The following is a 27,059-nucleotide window of genomic DNA, read 5'->3' as shown; positions in this document are numbered from 1 at the left end:
TATTCTATTTCTTTATGTTGTTAAAGACTGCTAACAGTCTCATATTTTAAACTGGAAAACTAAATGCCAAATGTATAGGTGTCCTTTAAAAATCAAATAATTTATGCAGAAGTCACCCAATTCTAATAGTATCTTTTGGAAACAGTTGCCCATATTGTCATGTAACTACAAATGAAACATGGCCTTCCAGAGAGCAAAGACTAGGAATTATTTTTTCCTTGAGTAAGCGAGTCAATTATCACACTAAGGTAATTTTTAATTTCATAAGCATTAAAATGACATATTTATTATTATTTTTAAAATACCTGTACTATAAATTGTAACTCTCTTCTTTCTGCTTCCCATTGTTCTGCTTGTAATCTAAACTCCTCCAATGCTGTCTCCCTGATATGAGACTCCATCTCATTCTTCTCCTGCTGATGTTTTTCCAACGTTTCCTTTACGTGAATAAAATCTTGTTTTAGTATTAGATCAATAAAAGCTATCTTTCTTCCTTCATCCACAATTTAAATATACATAGGGCTCTCCTTACCTATACAGACTGTTAAAACTCATTATAATTTATGTTAAAATTAATTAATAGAATAATTATATTTTGGTCATCAGAATGTATATGTGAATAAGAAGCTATGGTTACCCATTTAATTTAAGCAACATTTCATATATATATATAGACAGATAGATAGATATAAATAGATATAGATATTTAACCCAATTTTTCCAAAAAATTTAACTGCTGGGGAATGAACAAAATGCATCATATGATAGAGACAAAACAAAGCAGATTGTTTGGCAAATATGTAATCTATATGTAAAGGAGATAATATGGAAAGCTCTAATTAGCTATAGAAATACTATTTGGATTATCCCTGATAATTTATATATAAATCTGAAAAAGAACACTGTATTTACCAAAGGGGAGAAGGAGGAGTTTTGTGCAACAAATCAGTATAAGGAAACTCTAGAATGTTAAAAATTTGAAAAGTCAAAAAAATTTTTTTAGGTTTAGACTATTAACTAATTTCTAGTTCTACAGATAAACAATATTTGCAAGAGGTTTTTCTTCTGGGGTTTTCCGAGTTGTACTACATTTACAAGATCTAATCTGGTTCAAAATCTCATAAGTATAAAATGCAGGTTTCCCAAGAAATCCAATCTTCTAAACTATAGGGTTTTAAACTAAGTCTGCATTAACACAAGGAGAAAGATTCTGTGGTTTATATGAGACAGAGGGAAAGCCTCCTGTGTCCTTATAAACTGTAGCGTGGTTCTGCATAATAAAGACTGCCCTCCCAACTTTCACTAATGGAAAGGCAACAGGAGGAGCCTTGAGGTTTTTTCCCCTTAGGGCAAAAGAGTGACTCCTCTTCACCCCCAAAGGTCTCTGTGCAGATTAGTTCAAAGCCAATTGTATAAAATCAAAGCAAAGTTCTCCTACCAAATAGGTGATGAAGATCACATCAAGATCTATAAAAGAGATCTTGAGATGCAGGCTGATTGACTATAAGGATTGCTGCCACCATTACCCTCTTTCCCCATAGCTCTAGACATTTCATGTGGAGAAGTTTATACAAAGCAGTTCAGGGACTTGTAGTTCCAGGTGCCACCTAAACTCCCCCCATTCAAATACTAATGGAGCCCTTGTATATGCCAGGCACTGTTCCAGGGTCTAGGAATATTACAATAAAGAGAAGAGAAAACTGTGACTGTTGACATGCAGGAAATCAAAAGGAGATATGCTGACAAGGTCAGGGAACCTTTGTGCTGAAACTTTTACATTTAACAAATGCTTTTGTAAAATTATTTTTAGTGAAGATTTATTTCCAATATTCTGAAAAGCCATTTACACCAGTGGTAAATGTAGAGCATTTTTATCATGTAATTTTATTTATTTATTTATTTATTTATTTTTGGCTGAGTTGGGTCTTTGTTGCTGCACACGGGCTCTCTCTAGTTGCAGCGAGTGGTGGCTACTCTTAGTTGTGGTGCGTGGGCTTCTCACTGCGGTGGCTTCTCTTATTGCGGAGCACGGGCTCTAGGCGCAGCACGGGCTTCAGTAGTTGCAGCTCACAGGTTCTAGAGCACAGTCTCGGTAGTTGTGGCACACGGGCTTAGTTGCTCCGCAGCATGGGGGATCTTCCTGGACCAGGGCTCGAACCTGTGTCCCCTGCATTGGCAGGCAGATTCTTGACCACTGCACCACCAGGGAAGCCCTATCATGTATTTTTAAATTTAAATTGGTACTTCCAAAAAGTGGCAAATACAGACAATTCAAAATCTATCTTTTAAGTGGGTGGCAACTTCAACATTAAACCATACTTTTACTTTAGAGACTAAAAAGGAACAAAAAATGGGAGAATAAATAGCTCACAATAATTTCAATAAAAGGTCATCAAATATTTATATACCGTGCCTATACAGAATGTACCCTACACAGATAATGAAGTTTACATCAGATACACAAAAATTTTTCTATATTTATTGCATATTCAGGTCAAAATCTGGGGCCCACATTTTTAAAATTACAAATTTTCATGTTGCTGGACCAAAAGGGTTGTGGGTTCTTATCTTCTTACAGTATTCCCATATAAGTGAGTTGGTTTTTTTTTTGATCAGAGATCTCAAACTGTTTTTCACAAAAGAAACAATATATATATTAATATATTGCTAAAGCATATAAAAAATAGACCTGCAAAAATGCCCCTAAAAAGGAAAGAAGAGAGGGAGAAAGGAAGGGAGTTGGTGTGGGGGGGAAGAAATTAGATTTTCTTGCTTTCTGGTATTTTCCTTTCCAAAAATAACTTCAAATAATGTATAATACATATAATGAATATTAAATATTAAAAAATTCCTTCATAAAATATTTTACCTGTACAGTTTTCTCTAGTCTGCTTTTTTCTTTCATAAGTAAATCATATTTTTGATCACAGTTTTGAATTATATTGTCTCTTTCCTCCAAATCACATTCAAATCTTCTGCATTCTTCTTTCCATTTCTGCTGGGAAGTCTGGAATGCTTTCTCCATCCCACTTGCCTTTCCCTGAAGTTCTGCATTCTGAGCTATTAAAAATATAAAAGAATAATAGGTACATTTACAACCATAAATTAAAACCGTAGGAGTTCAGAAACCTAGGCATTGGAGCTGATTTCAATTACAGCATGATATTAAGACAAAACATTTAACCACTTCATACCAGTGAACTCTTGAAAAGTTCCTGTCCCAAAACCAATCTACTCTACAATTTCTCAATCTCTTCTTCCCCTCCAGACAGAGGTGATTTTGCTGTGAAATGGTTATGACATATTCCTAGAGGCACGCCCAAGTTTAGATGCACCAGCTGCAACTCAAATGATTTTTCTCCTATTCAAGAAAATAAAAATTTTTTAAGTGTGACATATAATAGGGCTACTTTTTAAAAAGACTTGATAGATTACAAATTTTGATTTTTGACTTGGCAACAAGTTAGTTGTGGCATATCTTACACTTGATACTGTCACAAAATTGAGGTTGGGAACCCTAGAACTATAGCTCTTTACTCCCCCAAAGTTAGGCTCGATTCACCTCTCATCCTAGTATTACCTCAACAATAACCATCACTTCCCAACTCACTATGGCTGCTGTTTGCCTCAGCACCTAGAAAGAAGTGATGAAAGGCTTCCAGGTCTGGCTCCATCACCCATCACCTGATTAAACCTCCCTGACTCTCTAACCCTCAGTGGGAATAAAGTTGTTGTAAAGATAAAAATGAGGAAATATGTACAAACGTACTTGTTAAACAAACCAAAAAAAAAAAAAAAGCCAGTTAGTAGTATTATTTTTAAATTATATTTGTGTTTTGAATGGATCGTATGTTCAAAATACAAGTTATTATCAAAGGTACAAAAAGTCTCCCTCCCATCCAGTTACTCTCTCTACAAGACATTATTGTATGGTTTAGTATCCTGTATTGCAGGTAAAAAGTTTGAGGCCATTTTGATTCCTGTTCCTTTGCATCTGGCTTATTTTTCTTTCCTTTCCTTTTCTTTTCTCTTTGAAAGCTTTAGGATCTTTTTTTGGTCTCTATTTTTCTGGAATTTCATAATGCTATGCCTTCACATGGGTCTATTTTTTTCCACTGTGGTGAATATTCTGTGGACCCTTTCAATCTGGCAACTCATATCCTTCAGCACTGAGATTTTTTTAAAGTAATTTCATTGATCATTTATCCCTCTCTGTTTTCTCTCTTATCTCTTTCTTTCAATATTACCTATTATTCAGATTGGCCCTCAAAGTTTCTTGCCTTTTCTCTCCTATTTTTCCACCTTTGCCTTTTTTAATCTAATTTTGGGATATTTCTTCCATCTTCATCTTCCAATGCTTCTACTGATATTATTCATTTCTGATTTCACATTTTTTTTACATCTTTATTGGAGTATAATTGCTTTACAATGGTGTGTTAGTTTCTGCTTTATAACAAAGTGAATCAGTTATACACATACATATGTTCCCATATCTCTTCCCTCTTGCGTCTCTGTCCCTCCCACCCTCCCTATCCCACCCTTCTAGGTGGTCACAAAGCACCGAGCTGATCTCCTTGTGCTATGTGGCTGCTTCCCACTAGCTATCTATTTTACGTTTGGTAGTGTATATATGTCCATGCCACTCTCCCACTTTGTCACAGCTTACCCTTCCCCCTCCCCATATCCTCAAGTCCATTCTCTAGTAGGTCTGTGTCTTTATTCCTATCTTATCCCTAGGTTCTTCATGACATTTTTATTTCTTAAATTCCATATATATGTGTTAGCATATGGTATTTGTCTTTCTCTTTCTGACTTACTTCACACTGTATGACAGACTCTGATTCTTCCAAATTATTTTTTTCTCTCCATTTTAGAGTCTTTCCACAAGTATCTGCTAATTCTTGGCCGCCTGCTCCCAATTAAGTGTAACTATAAGGGTGACATACCTTTTATACATCCACATAACCACTACCTAGATTCTGAGCTTCAGGATGAAACTTGATAACTGTGGTCTGATAAAAGTAGGCCATTTATTAGGAAATCCCCAACATCAGCATCATTAGGTTTTTCCTCTTGGCTTGGTCAGATGACCCATGGAAGAGTTTTCCAAGCTCCCACGTGAAGTGTAGAAATCTCAGTGCTAGCTTTTGGGAAACTCAATAGAAAAAAGGAAGCTGGAAGGAATAGTTCGTCAATATTTAACATTGAGTATGTTATCTTCCTGTTTTTGCCAGTCTGGAGACCCTGTATTTTATCATCTCCAGATATTAAGCCTCCCGAATTACACTAGGAAGTGGGAGCAATCCCAGAATATCATACTCTTGGGAAGGGGATCTAAGAACCTAAGTGCCTCTAGAGCAAACAGATTTCATCTAACCCTCTTTATTTTACTTCTGCTATTCCAATTCCTAATTCCAAAGGTAGCTGGTGCTTCCAGTTCATAAGCCTTTGATTATCTAGCAAGTTGTGTGCCAGCTTTCCCAACCCCTGGCTTAGGATTCTGACGTCTCAGGTCTGCTAAGTCAGTTATCCCTCATCCATTCATTTTCCAGCTTCGAAAATTTTCTCTGTTATCTTGTCTCCTCTCTCAATCATTATGAGATTATCTCTTTTAATATCCCATAACTCCATCAGGTTGTTTTTTATTCTACTCTCAATATTTTATCATATATATAAAGTTTAAAGTATTGTAAAATGAACACCTGTAAACCCCAGACTAGACTCTATGATTGTTAACATTTTGCCGTATGTATTTTCTTTACCACACATTCATCCATCTATCCATGCATCCACTCATTTTTTTCATCCATCAGACCATACTTTTTTATGCATTTCAAAACAAGTTGCAAATAAAAGTACATTTCACTGCTGAATAATTAAGCATTCATATCAATAATATAGAACTCAATTTTTTTTTGCAGGTAAAATTTACATATAGTGAAATGGACAAATCTTAAGTGCTCCATTCAAAGAGACTTGACAAATGCATACACTCATGTAACCAAAACCCCTATCAAAATACAGAAAATTTCCTTCAATCAGAAAAGTTTCCCCCTACTTTTCCTAGTTAGTCCTCACTACCAACCCATCCTAGAGGTAACCGCTGTTTGATTTTTTTTTCACCAACGACTAGTTTTTTCTGTCCTAGAATTTCATATAATGGAATCATACAGGAAGTCCTCTTCTGTGTAAAGTTTCACTCAGCATAATGTTTTTGAGATTCACTCATGTTATTGAATGTATCAGTAGTTTGGTTCATTTTTATTGCTTAGTAATATTTCATTGAGTGAATATACAAAAATTGTTTCTTCATTCTTCTGTCAATGGACATTTGGGGTTTCTCTCCAATTTGGGGCTGCCATGAATAGACCTGCTATGAAATTCTTATACAAGTCTTTTGTGGACAAATGTTTCTCAGAGAAACTACCAAAGAGTGAAACTTCTGGGTCACTGGATAAATATATGTTTATTTTAAAAGAAATTGCCAAGTTTTTTCCCAAAGTATTTGTACCATTTCACCTTCTCACTAACAAAGTATAAGAGTTCCAGTTCCTCTACATCCTAACTAACATTTGGTATTGACAGTCCTTTCAATGAGAGCCATCAGATGGGTATGCAGTGACAGTCACTGTGGTTTTAGTTTGCATTTCTCTGATGACAAATGAAGGTAAGCATTTTTCATGTGATTAACGGCCATTCTTCTATGTTCCTCTGTAAAGTGTCTTGAAATCATTTGACTTTGGGCAAGTAACTTCCCATCTTCCCTGGACTTCAACTTCCTCATAATTAAATAAAAGTCATTAACTTGTACATCTAGTGCCTTTCAAGTCTTATAATCCTAAGTTCCAGATAGTAGTTTAGTAATTAAATGCCAAAGGTAATCAAAAGTATTTTTGACCAATGGCCAGGCCAAGACTAGGGATCGTAACCTTTATAATATTCTAACGGGACATTCGCTTGGCCCCATGCAGTTAACAAAGCACTTTTATTTTCTCATTTCATCCTTAATACAACCTAGGTTCAAGTATCAGTAAGTGGCAGAATCAGGACCTAAATCTAAATCTTCAGAATTCACGTTCAGTGTTCTCTTCATTAAAACCTGCTGAGTATAAGAATGTTCAGGGCAACACTATTCTTAATAAACAAAAACCAGACACTACCCACTACCAATAGAAATGGATGAATATAAGTGTGGTATGTTCACACTATATAATACTAAACATCAATATGAAGTTCATATGACAATAGGAATGAACTCGCAAGCACAAAGTTGAAGAAAAGAAGCCAGATACAAAAGAGTACATACTATATGATTCCTTTCATATAAAGTACGAAAAAGGGGCAAAATTAATTATTACTATTAAAAATCAGGATAGCAGTTATCTATGTGGAGGACTTCTGGTAATTTTCCATTTCATGACCCAGGTGCTGGTTATAAGTCATCCACTTATCTAGGCACACTTCTTTATATATATTATACTCTGTGGTTCCTAAACCTAGCTAATCAACAAATCACCTGCAGTGCTTCTTGAACATACAGATTTTCTCAAGCTAGAGATTCTGTTTCAGATTACATGTGATAGGAGGCCTATGAATTTTTTTTAAATCTCTATATGATTCTGCTGATTATTCATGAAACAAGTGCTCTAAAAAGTGATTAACAGAATTTTCAAACCATTTTTCTATACTTGTACAAAAAAAATAATGTAAGGTAAAGTAAATGAATGTTCACATAATTGCCAGAAGACATACACACACAGCAAAGTCTGTCCATCAAAGGCCAGTCAAAGAAATCAAAACCCTACCTCTGATCCTATATGGAATGCATACACAACAGGGAGCAATGATATACAATGACGTTACAAACATGGAAAGAAATAGAAATAGTTTTACCACAGAGTTTTTCTTGGATCCTATGTGCCTCCGCTAATCTTTCTTCAGCAGCCCGCCTTCCGAGTCCAGCTTCCTTTCTAGCAACAGCCAGGTCATATTCCAGACTTTGTCGCAATGCCTCTCCTTTTTCAACCTCGGATCGTAGCTTGGCAATCTGGCTCTCGTAGCTTGCCAGCTAAAAACAGACTTCTGATATCATGAACCAATATAAAAATATGTCTCCAAGATTATGAGATCATGCACCCAAACAATTTTCTTAGAGAAATTTGTTTCTATAATATTTATAAGACAAGAATTTACACATTTATACTTTCTGAAAGACTGGAAAAGAAGCACTAGCCTTACTCAGCAAACAACGTTCATTAATTTTCTTATTTTAGAGAATCCACTAGAGAAAAAAATTTTTTAATTCTTATATGCACGTCTTATTAAAAGTAAAGAGAAATCACAGGTTTTAATCAGAAAAAGTCATACCTAAGAAGTGAAAAAAATGCATGACATAAAGTAAGAACTTAAAAATTCATTCTTGAGCTTCCCTCGTGGCGCAGTGGTTGAGAGTCTGCCTGCCGAGGCAGGGGACATGGGTTCGTGCTCCGGTCCGGAAAGATCCCACATGCCGCAGAGCGGCTGGGCCCGTGGGCCATAGCCGCTGAGCCTGCGCGTCCGGACCCTGTGTTCCGCAACGGGAGAGGCCACAACAGTGAGAGGCCCACATACCGGAAAAAAAAAAAAAAAATTCATTCTCTCCTCTACTCCTAAACCCTAATTGAAATCAAGAAGCAAATGGTAGACTTCCCTGGCAGTCCAGTGGTTAAGACTCCGCACTCCCAATGCAGGGCGCACAGGTTCGAACCCTGGTCAGGGAGCTAATGTCCCACATGCCACACAGTGCAGCCAAAAAAATAAACTAAAAAAAATAAAATAAAATGCCTTAAAAAAAGCAGCAAATAGTATCAAAATTTGGTAAATATTGTCTATATTATTTCTCTGGATTATGACATTACTCATAGAGCATAAAGTAATAAAAGTGCCTGTTTTACAGGGATTTTAATGAACAAATATCTAATTTATCTACTATTTAGATAACCAGATAGTTAATAACTAGATTTAATTTATCTAATATCCTTCCATGAAGTAGTGTGACAGGAGACAGGTCAGAGAGTTAGAACCAGATGATTTATAAAGTCCCTTCCCACTCTGAAATTCTATGATCTAATCAATGATTCATTAAATGATATTAAATACTTGCTACTTGTCAAGTACAGTGAAAGATATAAAAACAAACATTATAGAGCCCCTGATCTCAAGTAATGAAATGCTATAGAAAGTCATAAGGGATTAGTTTTACGAAAGAGGTAAAAAAGTTATGATAGTTCAAAGAAAAGCAAAATTACTTCTGGCTGGAGGGAGAGAAAGAAATGATGGATGAGAGAGAATGCTAGGAAGGTATCATACGGGAAAGCATCAAGCTACTATATCAGGCTAGAAATAGATGGTCCAATTACCATATAAGAAAAGACAAAAAGGATTTCTAAAGGGCAACATCAGAAATTACCGTAAGTAGCAGTTAATATGTAGAGTGCAGCAGGAGTTACACTCTTTTTAACATATATAAAAAAAATAATTTCCATTTTTATAAATGTTAGAAAAGTAAATGTCTTCAGCACACTTATACTCACAACATAAGAATTTACAAATATCTTTTAATAAGTTAATGGAAAAAAACATAAAACCTTTATTACATCTTCAAGATAACTCCGTTTATTTCAGAATCACGCCATCCCTCCCTGCCCAGGAATAAAGTTGGTAACATTTGGGCATCCCCAGTTGTGCCAGTCATTTACCTGTTTGCCTTCAGACACCCCCTCCCCCATCCTTCTCCAGCTCTACTCCATATTCTAGGAACTACATGTGCCAGACTTCCCTGCCCACTGGCTTCTTGGGAGTTTGGATCAATGAGAGGCACTTGTGGTATATGTGAGGACAGGAAAGGAGAAGCCAGGGTATTTGTCCCTCTCTAGATCTACCCTGAGCAGCATCTGTCTTCCCTGTGGCGGCAAATCCTTCTGGATAGCTAGCTTTTTTCAACCTTAGGAATGAAAGCAACTTCCTAATGTTGCTACCCTCTGGGTTACCTTAACATCCCCTATTTTACCTCTTCTGGTACTTGTGTAATCAATTCCACTTGGACACCAAATGATATTACTCTTGGTATCAGAAATAGCCTCAAGATGGGTTTCTGATATTTTGTGGTAAACCTATATGAGCCTAAATACAATGAAGACCTTTTTGCAGGTAGAAATGAGATACTTTTGCAGTGATCCATGGCCCCCAGTGGGATCACAATTATTTACATTATCATGTGCAATTGTTTAAAATAAAGTGCCAGTTGAGTTCAAGCCTTTGGGAAATGAAGTAGCAACTGCACTTGACCAACATGGCAGTTTTGTTTACTACAAGACCCATGGCATGGGAAGGCTAAATCTAACTATGCTAGAGAATTTACAAAAAAGAAAAGGTAATCCCAGGGTTCTAGAATCTCAGCTCAAGACAGTCAGAAAGCCAGAGAGTTTCTACGTTGACTTTAAAGAATCTCTTATTTCTCATAGCCCCATGGCAGACAAGGCTAAAGACCAGATGGGAAATCTAATTATGGGGAATGCAGAATTAAAATACAAGTTGAATAAAGAGCCTCAACAAGTTTCTAATGTGAAGATGGTATATATCAGCTGGGCATTAGGTAGAAAGGAAGGAGATGGATGAGGACTTTTGGAATTAGACAATCCTGAAAACTGTAAACTTCCAATCTCCTCTGAACACCCTTTCTCCCAACAACAGCAGCCTCTTCTCCCTGTCTGAGCTACTTGACCTTCCCTTGCTTAAAGACTTAGTGAGGACCACAACTGATATAGCTGTCTTGCAAAAAGATGTGCAAGACCCACTTTCACCTCTTTGTTGCCATCGATAGACCCAGACCTCAGTAAGCCACAGGTGGAGAAATGCAGTCTTCTCTGGGAGAAGATAGCATCTATAGCAAAAGGACTGCAAAATCTTGCTAATCTTGAAATAGAAGGAACCTGCAGAACATATATAGGCTTGATTTGGATTTAATAAGCTAGCTGTAACAGTTTGCTTGGAATGGGTGACTGTAAATTGAATTCAACATCAGCCTGCATCACTTAATAAAGTCAAAATGCCAGTACTTTCCTGATATAATATGCAGACTTAAGAAGATGGGAGTGGTGGCTTCCCTTGTGGTCCGGTGGCTAAGACTCTACGCTCCCAATGCAAGGGGCCTGGGTTCAATCCCTGGTCAGGGAACTAGATCCCACATGCTGCAACTAAAAGAGCTCACATGCCGCAACTAAAGATCCCGCATGGGGGTTTCCCTGGTGGCGCATTGGTTTAGAATCCGCCTGCCAATGCAGGGGACACGGGTTCGAGCCCTGGCCCGGGAAGATCCCATATGCCGCAGAGCAACTAAGCCCGTGAGCCACAACTACTGAGCCTGCGCTCTAGAGCCCACGAGCCACAACTACTGAGCCCACGTGCCACAACTACTGAAGCCTGCGTGCCTAGAGCCCAGCTCCGCAGCAAGAGAAGCCGCGACAATGAGAAGCCCACGCACCGCAACGAAGAGTAGGCCCCGCTCACCGCAACTAGCGAAAGTCCGCACACAGCAATGAAGACCCAACACAGCCAAAAATAAAAATTAATTAATTAATTTTAAAAAAAGATTTCGCATGCCACAATGAAGATCCCCCATGCGGCAATGAAGATCCTGTGTGCTGCAATTAAGACCCGGCGCAGCCAAATAAGTAAATAAATATTTAAAAAATAAAATAAAATAAAAGAAGATGGGAGTGCTTTTTTTACGAGCAAACCAAAACCTCCCCTTTCGCCAACTGCATCCTCTTTGAGAGCCCAAAGGACATTATTTTCCTAATTAAAGTGCTCTAACATACACTGGCCAACAAAAGCACCCTTAGAAAGCTCTAGCGGCTAACCTCTATATACCAGAGATAATAGTAGATGGTAAAGATAATGGTGGGATATGTCATAATTGAGATGGACTCGCCAACCTCAATCAAAATGGTGAAATTCCAGAGTAGCAAAGGCCAAGTGGTAGCAATTAACCAGCAGAGACAAGGTGAGCACAGTTTCTATAATGGATGGCTGGAGCACAACAGTAATCATAGCATTTGACCTCCAGGTATTTGTGGTGATATCTAATTGATCCTTGTGTACCTGGGAATTAAAGAGATGGGCAGTCTTCTAAAGCAGTGCTATGCAGTAGATATATAAGGCAAGAAATTTTAAATTTTGTGTAATTTTAAATTTTCCAGTAGCAATATTTTGAAAAGTAAAAATAAATATGTGAAATTAATTTTAACATTTAACCCAATATATCCAAGATTCTTTATTTCAACATAAAATCAACATGAAAAATTATTAGTGAGCTATTTTACTTTTTTTAGATATTTTACACCTTTTTGTACCAAGTTTATGAAATCCAGTGTGTATTTGTATCACATCTTAATTCAGACTAGTCACATTTCAAGTGCTCAAAAGATACATGTGGCTAATGGCCACCATATTGGAGAAGCGATTCTAAAGCATTATTTGGTCTAAACAACAGCAACAAAAACAAAAAAACCAAAAAAACCAAACTGACAAAAAAAACAGAAAAACTCCAAGTCTGGTGAGCAGAATCCTTACTTAAGTCTCTAAAACATGAAGTTATATCCTCCCATCAGTTCCCAGACTCCCTGACTCCTTGAGGCACCACCACAAGTACACACTGTAAACTTCCCCGAGCCTTTCCCAATGCACAAGGTACAAGCTCTGAACCGGAGACTAGCATTTACTATATCCCGCATACACAGATCCAGGAAATAAAGGATGGAACTGGAAGTGGCCTCTCTCTATTAACACAGCCTCTAATAACCTTACCATCTACCAATCCACTCACCGGGTTCCCCCCCCACCCACCCAAACATGTAACTTTGGGCTTTGATATTTTAGAAGAGATCTTAATTTACAAAGGGTGAATACTTCCACCAGGTGACACAAAAATGACCCACATTGATACATACTGCAACATGGATTGACTTTGGAAACATTATGCCAAATGAAACAAAACAAACACAAAGGACAAATACTCTATGGTGCCACTTATATAAGGTATCTATCTAGAATATGCAAATGCATAGAAATATAAAGTAGATTAGAGGTTAGCGGGGGGTGGGGATAGGGGAAGGATGATGGGGGAGTTATTGCTTAACAGGTACAGTTTCTGTATGGGATGATAAAAATTTTTGAAAATAGATACTGGCATGTGAATATAAATATAACTGAATTGTTCACTTAAAATGGTTAAAATTGTAAATGTTATATATTTTTTACCACAGTAAAAAACATTTTTTTAAATCCATTATATCAGAAGCTGAGACTACCTCTAGGCTAGTTTTGGGCTCCTTGTGCCAGTGAAACAAAAGGCAAAGAACGATGATGTTACCAGAGTCTTGATTACCAAGACTGGCTGGGGTGACCGATCCTGATTACCAAGGGGATAGTGAGGCAGAGGAGACCATGGAAACCTGGGGATTCAACGGTATGATTCTCAGTATATCCATATCTACAGAGATCCAATAGAGGTGGCACCATTAAGGAATCAAACTTTTCAAGAATGAAATGCGGTCACTCCACCAAGGAAAATGCTGGCAGAGGGTAAGGGGAACAGGAATCAGTTGTGACAGAAGTGAAGTGAAAAATATCAGCTTATAGGGCTTCCCTGGTGGCGCAGTGGTTGGGAGTCCGCCTGCCGACACAGGGGACAGGGGTTCGTGCCCCGGTCCGGGAAGATCCCACATGCCGTGGAGTGGCTGGGCCCATGAGCCATGGCCGCTGAGCCTGCACGTCCGGAGCCTGTGCTCCGCAGCAGGAGAGGCCACAGCAGTGAGAGGCCCAAAAGTATCAGCTTATAACCCTAGGACCAGTTCTAAGAATAAGAACTGCAGTAGCTCTGCATATCTGTTATATGTATATATTAGTGATTTTTTTCTTTGCTCCTCATCTCTGGCGTTATATGAAGAATGTTGGTACTACTGGTCTCAATTTAATTCATGAGACACAAAATTGTAAGATTCTGATGGTGAGGATACATATCATCTGTGAGATAGAAACGATGGACTAATAAGGCTTTGTGTCTCCCATTGTGGAGTGGGTGAGAGCATCTTTGTATAGAGGATATTTGAGTTGCCTTGCAAGATTACGCAGGAACAAGATATTACTGCATGGGAGTTACACATGAGCAGAAGAGTGATAATGAATGCTGAAGAGCAAAAAGTGTGGAGTGTCAATTATTTGTCCATTTGATCCATTTCTGAACCCCCTTCTTTTGCTCTACTCTATTATATCATAGGAACTGTAATTCCCATGCTCCATTGTTAAATGACTCTACTTCCAGCAGTGTCTCTGGCAGTAGCTGCATCTCTTTTCAGGTTCCAGCTGCCTATCCTCATTCCAACATCCCAACCTGACTGAACAGCCCCTACCATGGTTCTCCCTCCCACCAGACAGCTCCAACTTCTGGACTCTGGTAACATCATCTCCTCCCATTGGTCCTCTGGCCTAGAGGTGCTGGTGGCTTCCTGATGTAACTAATCTCTAGGTGGCCTCATCATTCCCTGTTTGAATTCCTAGGTCTTTCATCACCTGTACAACCAATTCCGTCTATTAATGTCCCTCTTTTAGCCTTACTGGGCCTTATTTGATTTCCAGAGCTACCCACAGAGCTGTGAAAAACATATTCTCTAGCTGTGAAAAACAACCATGAGGTTGTTTTCTCATTTAAGCTTCAACATATGCACTACAACATGCAACAGCAACAAAATGGTATCTCCCTCCTTTTCAAAACAAGTCTTCATTCTTTTAGGTCTTATGCTCAACCAGTTGTCTTAGAACCTCCTCTCTGTGTCATCCTCCATGTCTTCCCTGATGCCCTCCTACAGCATGTCTCAGCCTCTAAAAGGTCTTTCACCATTTTTACACCATGACCCTCTTTGGCAATCTGGCACAGCCTTTTCAAAATAATGTAATTACATGCATAAAATAAAATACACAAGATAACAAAAAGAATCAAAGTATAAAAATAAATATATAACAACCAATTTGTGATGCTGTAATCTACGTTACTTCTTTAATAACACATTAAATAACAAGTTGTACTCACAAGTCTAATAACCATTTCAAAGTAATGACAAGTATAAACAATATTTCAATATATTTGCAGTAACTGAAGTATGGTATGTGTCTGCAATTTCTATTGGTGATAAATTCAAAAGTACTGCTAATCCTACTATGGCTTGCTTTTAAAAGGACGACAGGCTGGGCCAAGCCCTTCATAACTGAAGGAAATGCTTAACATGAGTTAGGGGTTAATAAAAATAAAAATATAATTTCTCCCTTTCCAACTACATGGATTCCTTGATTTCTCAGTTTGTAAGGACCCCTGCTTAAGACCCCTACTCCTAAGAAATCTGGCAGGATCAGTCAAACACCTTTAGGTCTTGAACCCTAGAAAGCCTACTGCTTCGTCCTAGGTATCCAGTAACTTTTGGCTAGAGAAAGTTACATTGCTTTTCCTTATTCTCTCCCACCCTCATTGCTCTAAAAGATTTTCTTGCTCTATCGTCACTATCGGGGCCAATGAGATATCTGAATAGCTTCATGACCTCTTGTCCTACTTTGCACATCTGTATTATTGTGCTCAAATAATTTTAATAACCACCGCAAAAGTGAAAACCTTGTGGCATTTTCCCATCTCAATCACCCACATTAGTACAACTTAGTTTCATTCGGAAGCTGTGAGTCTGTAAGAAACTCCTCTCCCCCATACCCTCTGCCCACTAATAAATCTCAACAGTAACCTATTATTTCCATACCTAGGAAAGAAAACGGGGGCTCAGAAAAATGACATAAGTTGCCCAAGAACCCACAATAATGAAATTCCTAGAGAAGTCATTTTAAAGATTTTTATTATTTTTTATTGTGGTATAATTGACATATTATGTTAGTTTCAGGTGTACAACATAAAGATTTAATATTTATACATATTGCAAAATGATCACCACATAATTCTAGTTAACATCCATCACCATACATAGTTATAATTTTTTTCTTGTGATGAGAGCTTTTAAGATCTACTCTCTTAGCAACTTTCAAAAATGCAATACAGTACATTATTAACTATAGTTGCCACGCTGTATATTACATACCCAGGACTTATTTTATAACTGGAAGTGTGTACCTTTTGACCCCCTTCACCCATTTCATCTACCTCCACCCACCCCCTGCCTCTGACAACCACCAATATATTCTCTGTATCTATGAGCTTGGGGTTTTCTTTAATTTTTAAATACCACCTATAAATGATATCATACAGTATTTGTCTTTTTTTTAACATCTTTATTGGAGTATAATTGCTTAACAATGTTGTGTTAGTTTCTGCTGTATAACAAAGTAAATCAGCTACACATATAAATTTATCCCCATTTTTCCTCCCTCTTGCGTCTCCTTCCCACCCTCCCTAACCCACCCCTCTATGTGGTCACAAATCACGGAGCTGATCTCCCTGTGCCATGCGGCTGCTTCCAACTAGCTATCTATTTTACATTTGGTACTGTATATATGTCCATGCCACTCTCTCACTTCGTCCCAGCTTACCCTTCCCCCTCTCCATGTCCTCAAGTCCATTCTCTACATCTGCATCTTTATTCCTGTCCTGTCCCTAGGTTCTTCAGAACCACTTTATTTTTTTAAGATTCCGTATATATGCGTCAGCATACGGTATTTGTTTTTCTCTTTCTGACTTACTTCACTCTGTAGGACAGTCTCTAGGTACATCCACCTCACTGCAAATAACTCAATGCTGTTTCTTTTTATGGCAGAGTAATATTCCATTGTATATATGTACCATATCTTCTTTATCCATTCATCTGTTGATGGACACTTAGGTTGCTTCCACATCCTGGCTATTGTAAACAGAGCTGCAATGAACATTGTGGTACATGACTCTTTTTGAATTATGGTTTTCTCAGGGTATATGCCCAGTACTGGGATTGCTGGGTCATATGGTAGTCCTGTTTTTAGTTTTTTAAGGAACCTCCATACTGTTCTCCATAGTGGCTGTATCAGTCTACATTCCCCCCAACAGTACAAGAGGGTTCCCCTTTCTCCACACCCTCTCCAGCATATACTGTTTGTAGATTTTTTTTGTTTTTGTTTTTGTTTTTTTGTTTTTTTTTTGTTTTTTTGTTTTTTTTGTTTGTAGATTTTTTGATGATAGCCATTCTGACCGGTGTGAGGTGATATCTCATTGTACTTTTGATTTGCATTTCTCTGATGATTAGTGATGTTGATCATACTTTCATGTGTTTGTTGGCAATCTGTTTATCTTCTCTGGAGAAACATCTATTTGGGATTTCTGCCCATTTTTGGATTCGCTTGTTTGTTTTATTAATACTGAGCTGCATGAGCTGCTTGTATATTTTGGAGATTAATCCTTTGTCAGTTGCTTCATTTGCAAATATTTTCTCCCATTCTGAGGGTTGTTCTTTTTGTCTTGTTTAGTTTTCTTTGTTGTGCAAAAGCTTTTAAGTTTCATTACATCCCATTTGTTTCTTTTTGTTTTTATTACCATTTCTCTAGGAGGTTGGCCAAAAAGGATCTTCCTGTGATTTATGTCACAGAGTGTTCTAGCTATGTTTTCCTCTAAGAGTTTTATAGTGTCTGGCCTTACATTTAGGTCTCTAATCCATTTTGAGTTTATTTTTCTGTATGGTCTTAGGGAGTGTTCTAATTTCATTCTTTTACATGTAGCTGTCCAGTTTTCCCAGCACCACTTATTGAAGAGGCTGTCTTTTCTCCATTGTATATTCTTCTCTCATTTATCAAAGATAAGGTAACCATATGTGCATGGGTTTATCTCTGGGCATTATATCCTGTTTCATTGATCTATATTTCTGTTTTTGTACCGGTACCATATACTGTCTTCATTACTGCAGCTCTGTAATATAGTCTGAAGTCTGGGATTCTGATTCCTCCAGCTCTATTTTTCTTTCTCAAGATTGCTTTGGCTATTCGGGGTCTTTTGTGTTTCCATACAAATTGTGAAATCTTTTGTTCTAGTACTGTGAAAAATGCCATTGGTAGTTTGATAGGGATTGCACTGAACCTATAGATTGCTTTGGGTAGTATAGTCATTTTCACAATGTTGATTCTTCCAATCCAAGAACATGGTATATCTCTCCATCTGTTTATATCATCTTTAATTTCTTTCATCAGTGTCTTACAGTTTTCTGCAGACAGGTCTTTTGTCTCCTTAGGTAGGTTTATTCCTAGGTAATTTATTCTTTTTGTTGCAGTGGTAAATGGGAGTGTTTCCTTAATTTCTCTTTCAGATTTGTCATCATTAGTGCATAAGAATGAAAGAGATTTGTGTGCATTAATTTTGTATCCTGCTACATTACTAAATTTATTGATTAGCTCTAGTAGTTTTCTGGTAGCATCTTTAGGATTCTATATGTATAGTATCATGTCATCTGCAAACAGTGACAGCTTTACTTCTTCTTTTCTGATTTGGATTCCTTTTATTTCTTTTTCTTCTCTGACTCCTGTGGCTAAACTTCCAAAACTATGTTGAGTAAGAGTGGTGAGAGTGGGCAACCTTGACTTGTTCCTGATCTTAGTGGCAATGGTTTCAGTTTTTCACTACTGAGAACGATGGTAGCTATGGGCTTGTCATAAATGGCCTGTATTACGTTGAGGTAAGTTCCCTCTATGCTTACTTTCTGGAGGGTTTTTATCATAAATGGGTGTTGAATTTTGTCAAAAGCTTTTTTTGTGTCTATTGAAATGATCATATGGATTTTATCCTTCAGTTTGTTAATATGGTGCATCACACTGATTGCTTTGCATGTATTGAAGAATCCTTACATTCCTAGGATAAACCCCACTTGATTGTGGTGTATGATCCCTTTAATGTGCTGCCGAATTCTGTTTGTTGAGGATTTTTGCATCTATGTTCATCAGGGATACTGGCCTGTAGTTTTCTTTTTCTGTGACATCTTTTCTGGTTTTGGTATCAGGGTGATGGTGGGTTCGCAGAATGAGCTTGGGAGTGTTCCTCCCTCTGCTATATTTTGGAAGAGTTTGAGAAGGATATGTGTTAGCTCTTCTCTCAATGTTTGATAGAATTCACCTGTGAAGCCATCTGGTACTGGACTCTTGTTTGTTGGATAATTTTTTTTTTTTTTTTTTTTTTTTTTTTTGCAGTACGTGGGCCTCTCACTGTTGTGGACTCTCCCTTTGCGGAGCACAGGCTCCAGACGCACAGGCCCAGCGGCCAGGGCTCACGGGCCCAGCCGCGCCACGGCATGTGGGATCCTCCCGGACCGGGGCACAAGCCCGTGTCCCCTGCATCTGCAGGCGGACTCTCAACCACTGCACCACCAGGGAAGCCCTGTTGGATGATTTTTAATCACAGCTTCAATTTCAGTGCTTGTGACTGGTCTGTTTATATTCTCTATTTCTTCCTGGTTCAGTCTTGGAATGTTGTGCTTTTCCAAGAATTTGTCCATTTCTTCCAGGTTGTCCATTTTACTGGCATATAGTTACTTATAGTAATCTCTCATGATCCTTTGTATTTCTACAGTGTCAGTTGTTATTTCTCCTTTTCCATTTCTAATTCTATTGATTTGAGCCTTCTCCCTTTTTTTCTTTAGGAGTCTGGCCAATGGTTTAATCAATTATTCTTATCTTCTCAAAGAACCAGGTTTTAGTTTTATTGATCTTTGCTATCGTTTCCTTCATTTCTTCTTCATTTATTTCAGACCTGATCTTTATGATTTCTTTCCTTCTACTAACTTTGGGGGTTTTTTTGTTCTTCTTTCTCTAATTGCTTTAGGTGTAAGGTTAGGTTGTTTATTTGAGGTTTTTCTTGTTTCTTGAGATAGGACTGTATTGCTATAAACTTCCCTCTTAGAACTGCTTTTGCTGCATCCCATAGGTTTTGGGTCATGGTGTTTTCATTGTCATTTGTTTCTAGGTATTTTTTGATTTCCTCTTTGATTTCTGCAGTGATCTCTTGGTTATTTAGTAGTGTATTGTTTAGCCTCCATGTGTTTGTATGTTTTACAGTTTTTTTCCTGTAATTGATATGTAGTCTCATAGCATTGTGGTCAGAAAAGATACTTGATATGATTTCAATTTTCTTAAATTTACCAAGGCTTGATTTGTGACCCAAGATATGATCTATCCTGGAGAATGTTCCATGAGCACTTGAGAAGAAAGTGTATTCTGTTGTTTTTGGATGGAATGTCCTATAAATATCAACTAAGTCCATCTTGTGTAATGTGTCATTTAAAGCTTGTGTTTCCTTATTTATTTTCATTTTGGATGATCTGTCCATTGGTGAAAGTGGGGTGTTAAAGTCCCCTACTATGACTGTGTTACTCTCGATTTCCCATTTTATGGCTGTTAGCATTTGCCTTATGTATTGAGGCGCTCCTATGTTGGGTGCATAAATATTTACAATTGTTATATCTTCTTCTTGGATTGCTCCCTTGATCATTATGTAGTGTCCTTCTTTGTCCCTTGTAATAGTCTTTATTTTAAATTCTATTTTGTCTGATATGAGAACTGCTACTCCAGCTTTCTTTTGATTTCCATTTGCATGGAATATATTTTTCCATCCCCTCACTTTCAGTCTGTATGTGTCCCTAGGTCTGAAGTGGGTCTCTTGTAGACAGCATGTATATGGGTCTTGTTTATGTACCCATTCAGCCAGTCTATATCTTTTGGTTGGTGCATTTAATCCTTTTACATTTAAGGTAATTGTCAATGTGTATGTTCCTATTACCATTTTCTTAATTGTTTTGGGTTTGTTTTTGTAGGTCTTTTCCTTCTCTTGTGTTTCCTGCCTAGAGAAGTTCCTTTAGCATTTGTTGTACAGCTGGTTTGGTGGTGCTGAACTCTCTTAGCTTTTGCTTGTCAGTAAAGGTTTTAATTTCTCTGTCAAATCTGAATGAGATCCTTGCTGGGAAGAGTAATCTTGGTTGTAGGTTTTCCCCTTTCATCACGTTAAATATGTGCTGCCACCTCCTTCTGACTTGCAGAGTTTCTGCTAAAAGATCAACTGCTAACCTTATGGGGATTCCCTTGTATGTTATTTGCTGCTTTTCTCTTGCTGCCTTTAATATTTTTCCTTCGTATTTTATTTTTGATAGTTTGATTAATATATGTCTTGGTGTGTTTCTCCTTGGATTTATCCTGTATGGGACTCTCTCTGCTTCCTGGACTTGATTGACTATTTCCTTTCCCATGTTAGGGAAGTTTTCAACTATAATCTCTTTAAATATTTTCGCATTCCCTTTCTTTTTCTCTTCTTCTTCTGGGACCCCTATAATTCAAATGTTGGTGCATTTAGTGTTGTCCCAGAGGTCTCTGAGACTGTCCTCAATTCTTTTCATTCTTTTTTCTTTATTCTGCTCTGCAGTAGTTATTTCCACTATTTTATCTTCCAGGTCACTTATCCATTCTTCTGCCTCAGTTATTCTGCTGATTCCTTCTAGAGAATTTTTAATTTCATTTATTGTGTTGTTCATCATTGTTTGTTTGCTCTTTAGTTCTAATTCCTTGTTAAACATTTCTTGTATTTTCTCCAATCTATTTCCAAGATTTTGGATCATCTTTACTAGCATTACTCTGAATTCTTTTTCAGGTAGGCTGCCTATTTCCTCTTCATTTGTCTGATCTGGTGGGTTTTTACTTTGCTCCTTCATCTGCTGGGTATTTCTGTGTCTTCTCATTTTGCTTATCTTACTGTGCTTGGGGTCTCCTTTTGCAGGCTGTAAGTTCATAGTTCCCATTGTTTTTGGTGTCTGCCCCCAGTGGGTAAGGTTGGTTCAGTGGGTTGTGTAGGCTTCCTGCTGGAGGGGACTGGTGCCTGTGTTTCAGTGGGTGGGGATGGATCTTTTCTTTCTGGTGGGCAGGACCACGTCCGGTGGTGTGTTTTGGGGTGTCTGTGAACTGATTATGATTTTAGGCAGTCTCTCTGCTAACGGGTGGGGTTGTGTTCCTGTCTTGCTAGTTGTTTGGCACAGGATGTCCAGCACTGTAGCTTGCTGGTTGTTGAGTGGAGCTGGGTCTTAGCACTGAGATGGAGATCTCTGTGAGAGCTCTCACCATTTGATTTTACATGGGGCTGGGAGGTTTCTGGTGGTCCAATATCCTGAATTCGGCTCTCCCACCTCAGAGGTTCAGGCCTGACACCCGGCTGGAGCACCAAGACCCTGTCAGCCACTCAGCTCAGAAGAAAAGGGAGGAAAAAGAAAGACAGAAAGAAAGAAAATAATAAAATAAAAGATAAATTATTAAAAATAAAAAAGTAATTAAAAAAAGAAAGAAAGAAGAGAACAACCAAACTAAAAAACAAATCCACCAATGATAACAAGCGCTAAAAACTATCCCAAAAAATGGAAAGACTGAACCCTAGGACAAATGGTAAAAGCAAAGCCATACAGACAAAATCACACAGAGAAGCATACACATACACACTCACAAAAACAGAAAAAGAAAATTATATATATTTTTTTAAAAAATGGAATTCCGAGAGCAACGAAATCAATAAACAAATTTACCAGTGATACTAAGCTCTAAATACTAAACTAAAATAAACATAAAACCAGAAACAAATTAGATGCAGAAAGCAAACCCCAAGTCTACAGTTGCTCCCAAAGTCCACTGCCCCAATTTCGGGATGATTCATTGTCTATTCAGGTATTCCACAGATGCAGGGTAAATCAGGTTGACTGTGGAGATTTAATCCGCTGCTCCTGAGGCTGCTGGGAGAGATTTCCCTTTCTCTTCTTTGTTCGCACAGCTCCTGGGGTTCAGCTTTGGATTTGGCCCCGACTCTGCGTGTAGGTCGCCTGAGGGCGTCTGTTCCCCACCCAGACAGGATGGGGTTAAAGAAGCAGCTGATTCGGGGGCTCTGGCTCACTCAGGCCGGAGGGAAGGAGGGGTACAGAATGCAGGGTGAGCCTGCAGCAGCAGAGGCCAGCATGACGTTTTCACAGCCTGAGGCACGATGTGTGTTCTCCCAGCGAAGTTGTCCATGGATCACGGGACCCTGGCAGTGGCAGGCTGCATAGGCTCCCGGGAGGGGAGGTGTGGAGAGTGACCTGTGCTTGCACACAGGCTTCTTGGTGGCTGCAGCAGCAGCCTTAGCATTTCATGTCCGTCTCCGGTATCCGCACTGATAACCACAGCTGGTGCCCATCTCTGGAGCTCGTTTAGGCAGTGCTCTGGATCCCCTCTCCTCATGCACCCCAAAACAATGGTCTCTTGCCTCTTAGGCAGGTCTAGACATTTTCCCAGATTCGCTCCCCAATAGCTGTGGTGCACTAGCCCCCTTCAGGCTGTGTTCATGCAGCCAACCCCAGTCCTCTCCCTGGGATATGACCTCTGAAGCCGGAGCCTCGTCTCCCAGCCCACACCCATCCCGGCGGGTGAGCAGACAAGCCTCTCAGGCTGGTGAGTGCTGGTCGGAACCGATCCTCTGTGCGGGAATCTCTCTGCTTAACCCTCTGCACCCCTGTTGCTGTGCTCTTCTCCATGGCTCCAAAGCTTCCCCCCAACCCACCCCCCGTCTCCGCCAGTGAAGGGGCTTCCTAGTGTGTAGCAACTTTTCCTCCTTCACAGCTCCCTCCCAGAGGGGCAGGTCCTGTCTCTATTCTTCTGTCTCTGGTTTTCCTTTTTTCTTTTGCCCTGCCCAGGTACGTGGGGAGTTTCCTGCCTTTTGGGAGGTCTGAGGTCTTCTGCCAGCGTTCAGTAGGTGTTCTGTAGGAGTTGTTCCACATGTAGATGTATTTCTGATGTATTTGTGGGAAGGAAGGTGATCTCCACATCTTACTCCTCCGCCATCTTGAAGGTCCCTCCAGTATTTGTTTTTCTCTGTCTGACTTATTTCACTTACCATAATGGCCCCAAGGTCCATCTATATTGTCACAAATGGCAAGATGTCACTCTTTTTTTGTGTGAATAATATTCCATTGTACACACACACACACACACACACACACACACACACACGGACTTCCCTGGTGGTGCAGTGGTTAAGAATCTGCTTGCCAATGAGGGGGACACAGGTTCAAGCCCTGGTCCGGGAAGATCCCACCTGTTGCAGAGCAACTAAGCCCGTGTGCCACAACTACTGAGCCTGCACTCTAGAGCCCACGAGCCACAACTACTGAGCCTGCGTGCCACAACTACTGAAGCCCGCATGCCTAGAGCCCATGCTCTGCAACAAGAGAAGCCAATGCAATGAGAAGCCCACGTACCACAACGAAGAGTAGCCCCCGCTCGCTGCAACTAGAGAAAGCCCACACTCAGCAACAAAGACCTAATGCAGCCAAAAATAAAGAAATAAATTTTTTTAAAAAATAATATATATATATATTCATTTATATGTGTATATGTATATATATATACATATTTGAAACATTTTCTTTATCCATTCACCTATTGATAGGACACTTAGATTTTAAAGAAATTTTGTGCCAATCAGCCAGTGTGTTAGCATTAGGAGTACCTGATAAGGCAAGTATCTGGCCTTAGTTTTTAGATAGTTTCATTCCTCTCTGCCTTGCTTTATAATGGACATATTTAGAAATTACATGGCTAAAAATATTACTATATAATATGAGTAAAATCAGCTAAACAAATAATTGAAACAGTAAAACTGAACAGTAATACAAACCTGGAGTTGAACCAACTACAACTACCTATTTTGAGAAAATTCTCTTCCTTCCGTGAGATAATTTCCAATCTCTTTAACGTGAACACATAATTCAAAATATTTTGATCAAATAAAAGATAATAAATGTATGTTCTGGTAAGAGAAATGTGATAACTATAAATATATGTGAAAGAATATATTTAATGGATGAATGATTATCATGATACTAATATTCTCAAGTAAAATGTACATTTGGCTTATAAAATAAGTTTTGGAGATTATGAACAATTAGCACCCATTTAACAAATACTACTTTATGTTCAGTATGTAATAGTACAACATAAATAAAAGCAATTACTACTTCAATTATCACTTTAAAATTACCTCAATTGCCCTTAAAAATACAAATAAAACAGTCATAGATTGATCGCTTGTTATTTTAATCATAAACCACTGTTCCTTAGAGAACCTGAAAAAAAATCATTTTTCCGAATGTTTATTCAACACACAGCTACTGAGGGCCTACTACGTGCCAATAAGCAACTCGACAGGTACAGGGACAAAGCATGGTCACTACTTTCAGCTCTCACGAAGCTTAAGGACTAAAGAAGCGCAGGTAAGCGTGAAATAAATGTTTTAGCTCTAAAATATCTGTAACAGTAACATGTTATGGGAGAGGAAAGAAAGGAGTAATCATTTTCACCTAGCAAGGCTTTAAAAGGTTTCCTGACAGAACAGCGTCGGATTTTAGCAAAAAGGGAAGGAAAATACACTGTTTATGCTTAACTGTCAATAAATGTCAACTACTATTACAGTGCACAGACACTTCTCAAATTCTATTTCATTTAATTATCTCAACAACCCTTTGGGACCAGCATTTCACAATGAGAAACCAAAGATGTACAGGATAAATAACTCGCCCAAGGTCACATATGTTGTAAATGAAAGGGCCAAGAATGAGTCCAGGTCTCTGTAACTCAATATTCTTTCCACTACATCGGGCTGCCTAAGCTGAGCTTTAAGAATGAGTAAGACTTAAATAAAGAAAAAGAAGAAAACAGAGAAGAAAGACGACAGAAGAGACATAAACATATAATTCATGAATTATCCTAGAGTAAAAAATAACTTCTGTCCTTGGAATATACACATATACATATGAAATACAGATATTTATATATATACACACACATACTAATAAAAGATATAATGATACAATTGAAAAACAAACTAAGATAATTCATGAATTACACTGATCAAAAATTCCATACTCAAATCTAATTGTTTAAGAGACTGTTCTATGACTGAGACCATAAGGAAACTACATTAAGATTTCCAAAATGCCTAATTTACAAATCCCTTAGTCACCAAACGCATTCATCAATTAACACTTTTGAGCAAATATAATTCATTAATTAAAATAAAATTAAGGCAACATACCAATAAATACAATACTTCATTAAATTTCTACTTTAACACTCCTATACAATTCCACTGTATTTAAAAAAACCATCTGTTCTATTAATGTCCTTTTTAAGCACAAGAATGTTACAGTGATAAATGTTAAAACAAGTAGTTTCTAATATGAAATGAATCTAAAATAATCAAACTCTACTTTTAACATTATTTGAGAAAAAAATAAATTCTACCTCTGCATTGTGCTTAGTTGTTATTTCTAATTTTTCTTTCTTAGCCCGATGGAGTTTCTTTCTGAGATCAGCAGTAATATCCAAGTCTGTTTCATTTTTAACCATTTGTTTTATATCAGATGAGGCATTCTTCAACCTATAAAATGAGATCAAAATAAAATATAATTACTATTAAGTAAATTTCCAGCATTTCCCGTATTTCTGATAACTTATTTTTCAAAAAAAACAGGGAACATGTTACGGTCCTTACCCTAAAGAAACTTACATTCCAGTAAAAGATATTGATTGCAAAAGCTAGATAGAATTGCAAAGCAGTATATGACTAGAAACAAACCACTGTCCACTGGGAAACCACCATGTTGTTCAAGATAGGCAATAAAGGTTATCTGATCCTATCACAAGCTGGCAAGTTTTGGAGAAGACTGAGTTCTTTCCTTTTAACCTTTTTAAATAATATATTTTACTTATTGCAAATATAACACATATTACAAAAAGAGAAAGTATAAGAGAATACAGACTCATGCTTTTAAATGGCAGAGTAAAGTTCTACTCTCTCCCCAAAAGTAAAATTAAAATTTTAACTAATTTAACAGCAAAGAGAATTTAGAGATATAAACTCACAAGGAGAATTAGTACCAGAGATGAGACAATAGCAATAAAATACTGGAAGTTGGAACGCAGGTGGATAAGTGGTAAGTGATTTATATAAGAGAGCTGAA

At 38.0% G+C, this 27,059-nt stretch overlaps 1 protein-coding gene across 1 annotated transcript in view; it reads right to left on the bottom strand.

Moving 5' to 3' along the window:
- Nucleotides 1–27,059, bottom strand: part of CCDC171 (coiled-coil domain containing 171) — a 357,858-nt gene that overhangs the window by 314,882 nt on the left and 15,917 nt on the right. The window contains exons 4-7 of the mRNA XM_060013466.1: nt 26,341–26,476; nt 7,894–8,068; nt 2,870–3,060; nt 306–437 (exon numbers count right to left, since the gene is read on the bottom strand). Coding sequence (XP_059869449.1) covers nt 306–437; nt 2,870–3,060; nt 7,894–8,068; nt 26,341–26,476 — 634 coding nt within the window. The remainder of the gene's footprint in view (nt 1–305; nt 438–2,869; nt 3,061–7,893; nt 8,069–26,340; nt 26,477–27,059) is intronic.

Source organism: Delphinus delphis, chromosome 6 (assembly GCF_949987515.2).
Source record: "Delphinus delphis chromosome 6, mDelDel1.2, whole genome shotgun sequence".
Classification (NCBI taxonomy): Eukaryota; Metazoa; Chordata; class Mammalia; order Artiodactyla; family Delphinidae; genus Delphinus; species Delphinus delphis.
This window is presented reverse-complemented; position numbering and strand designations above follow the sequence as displayed.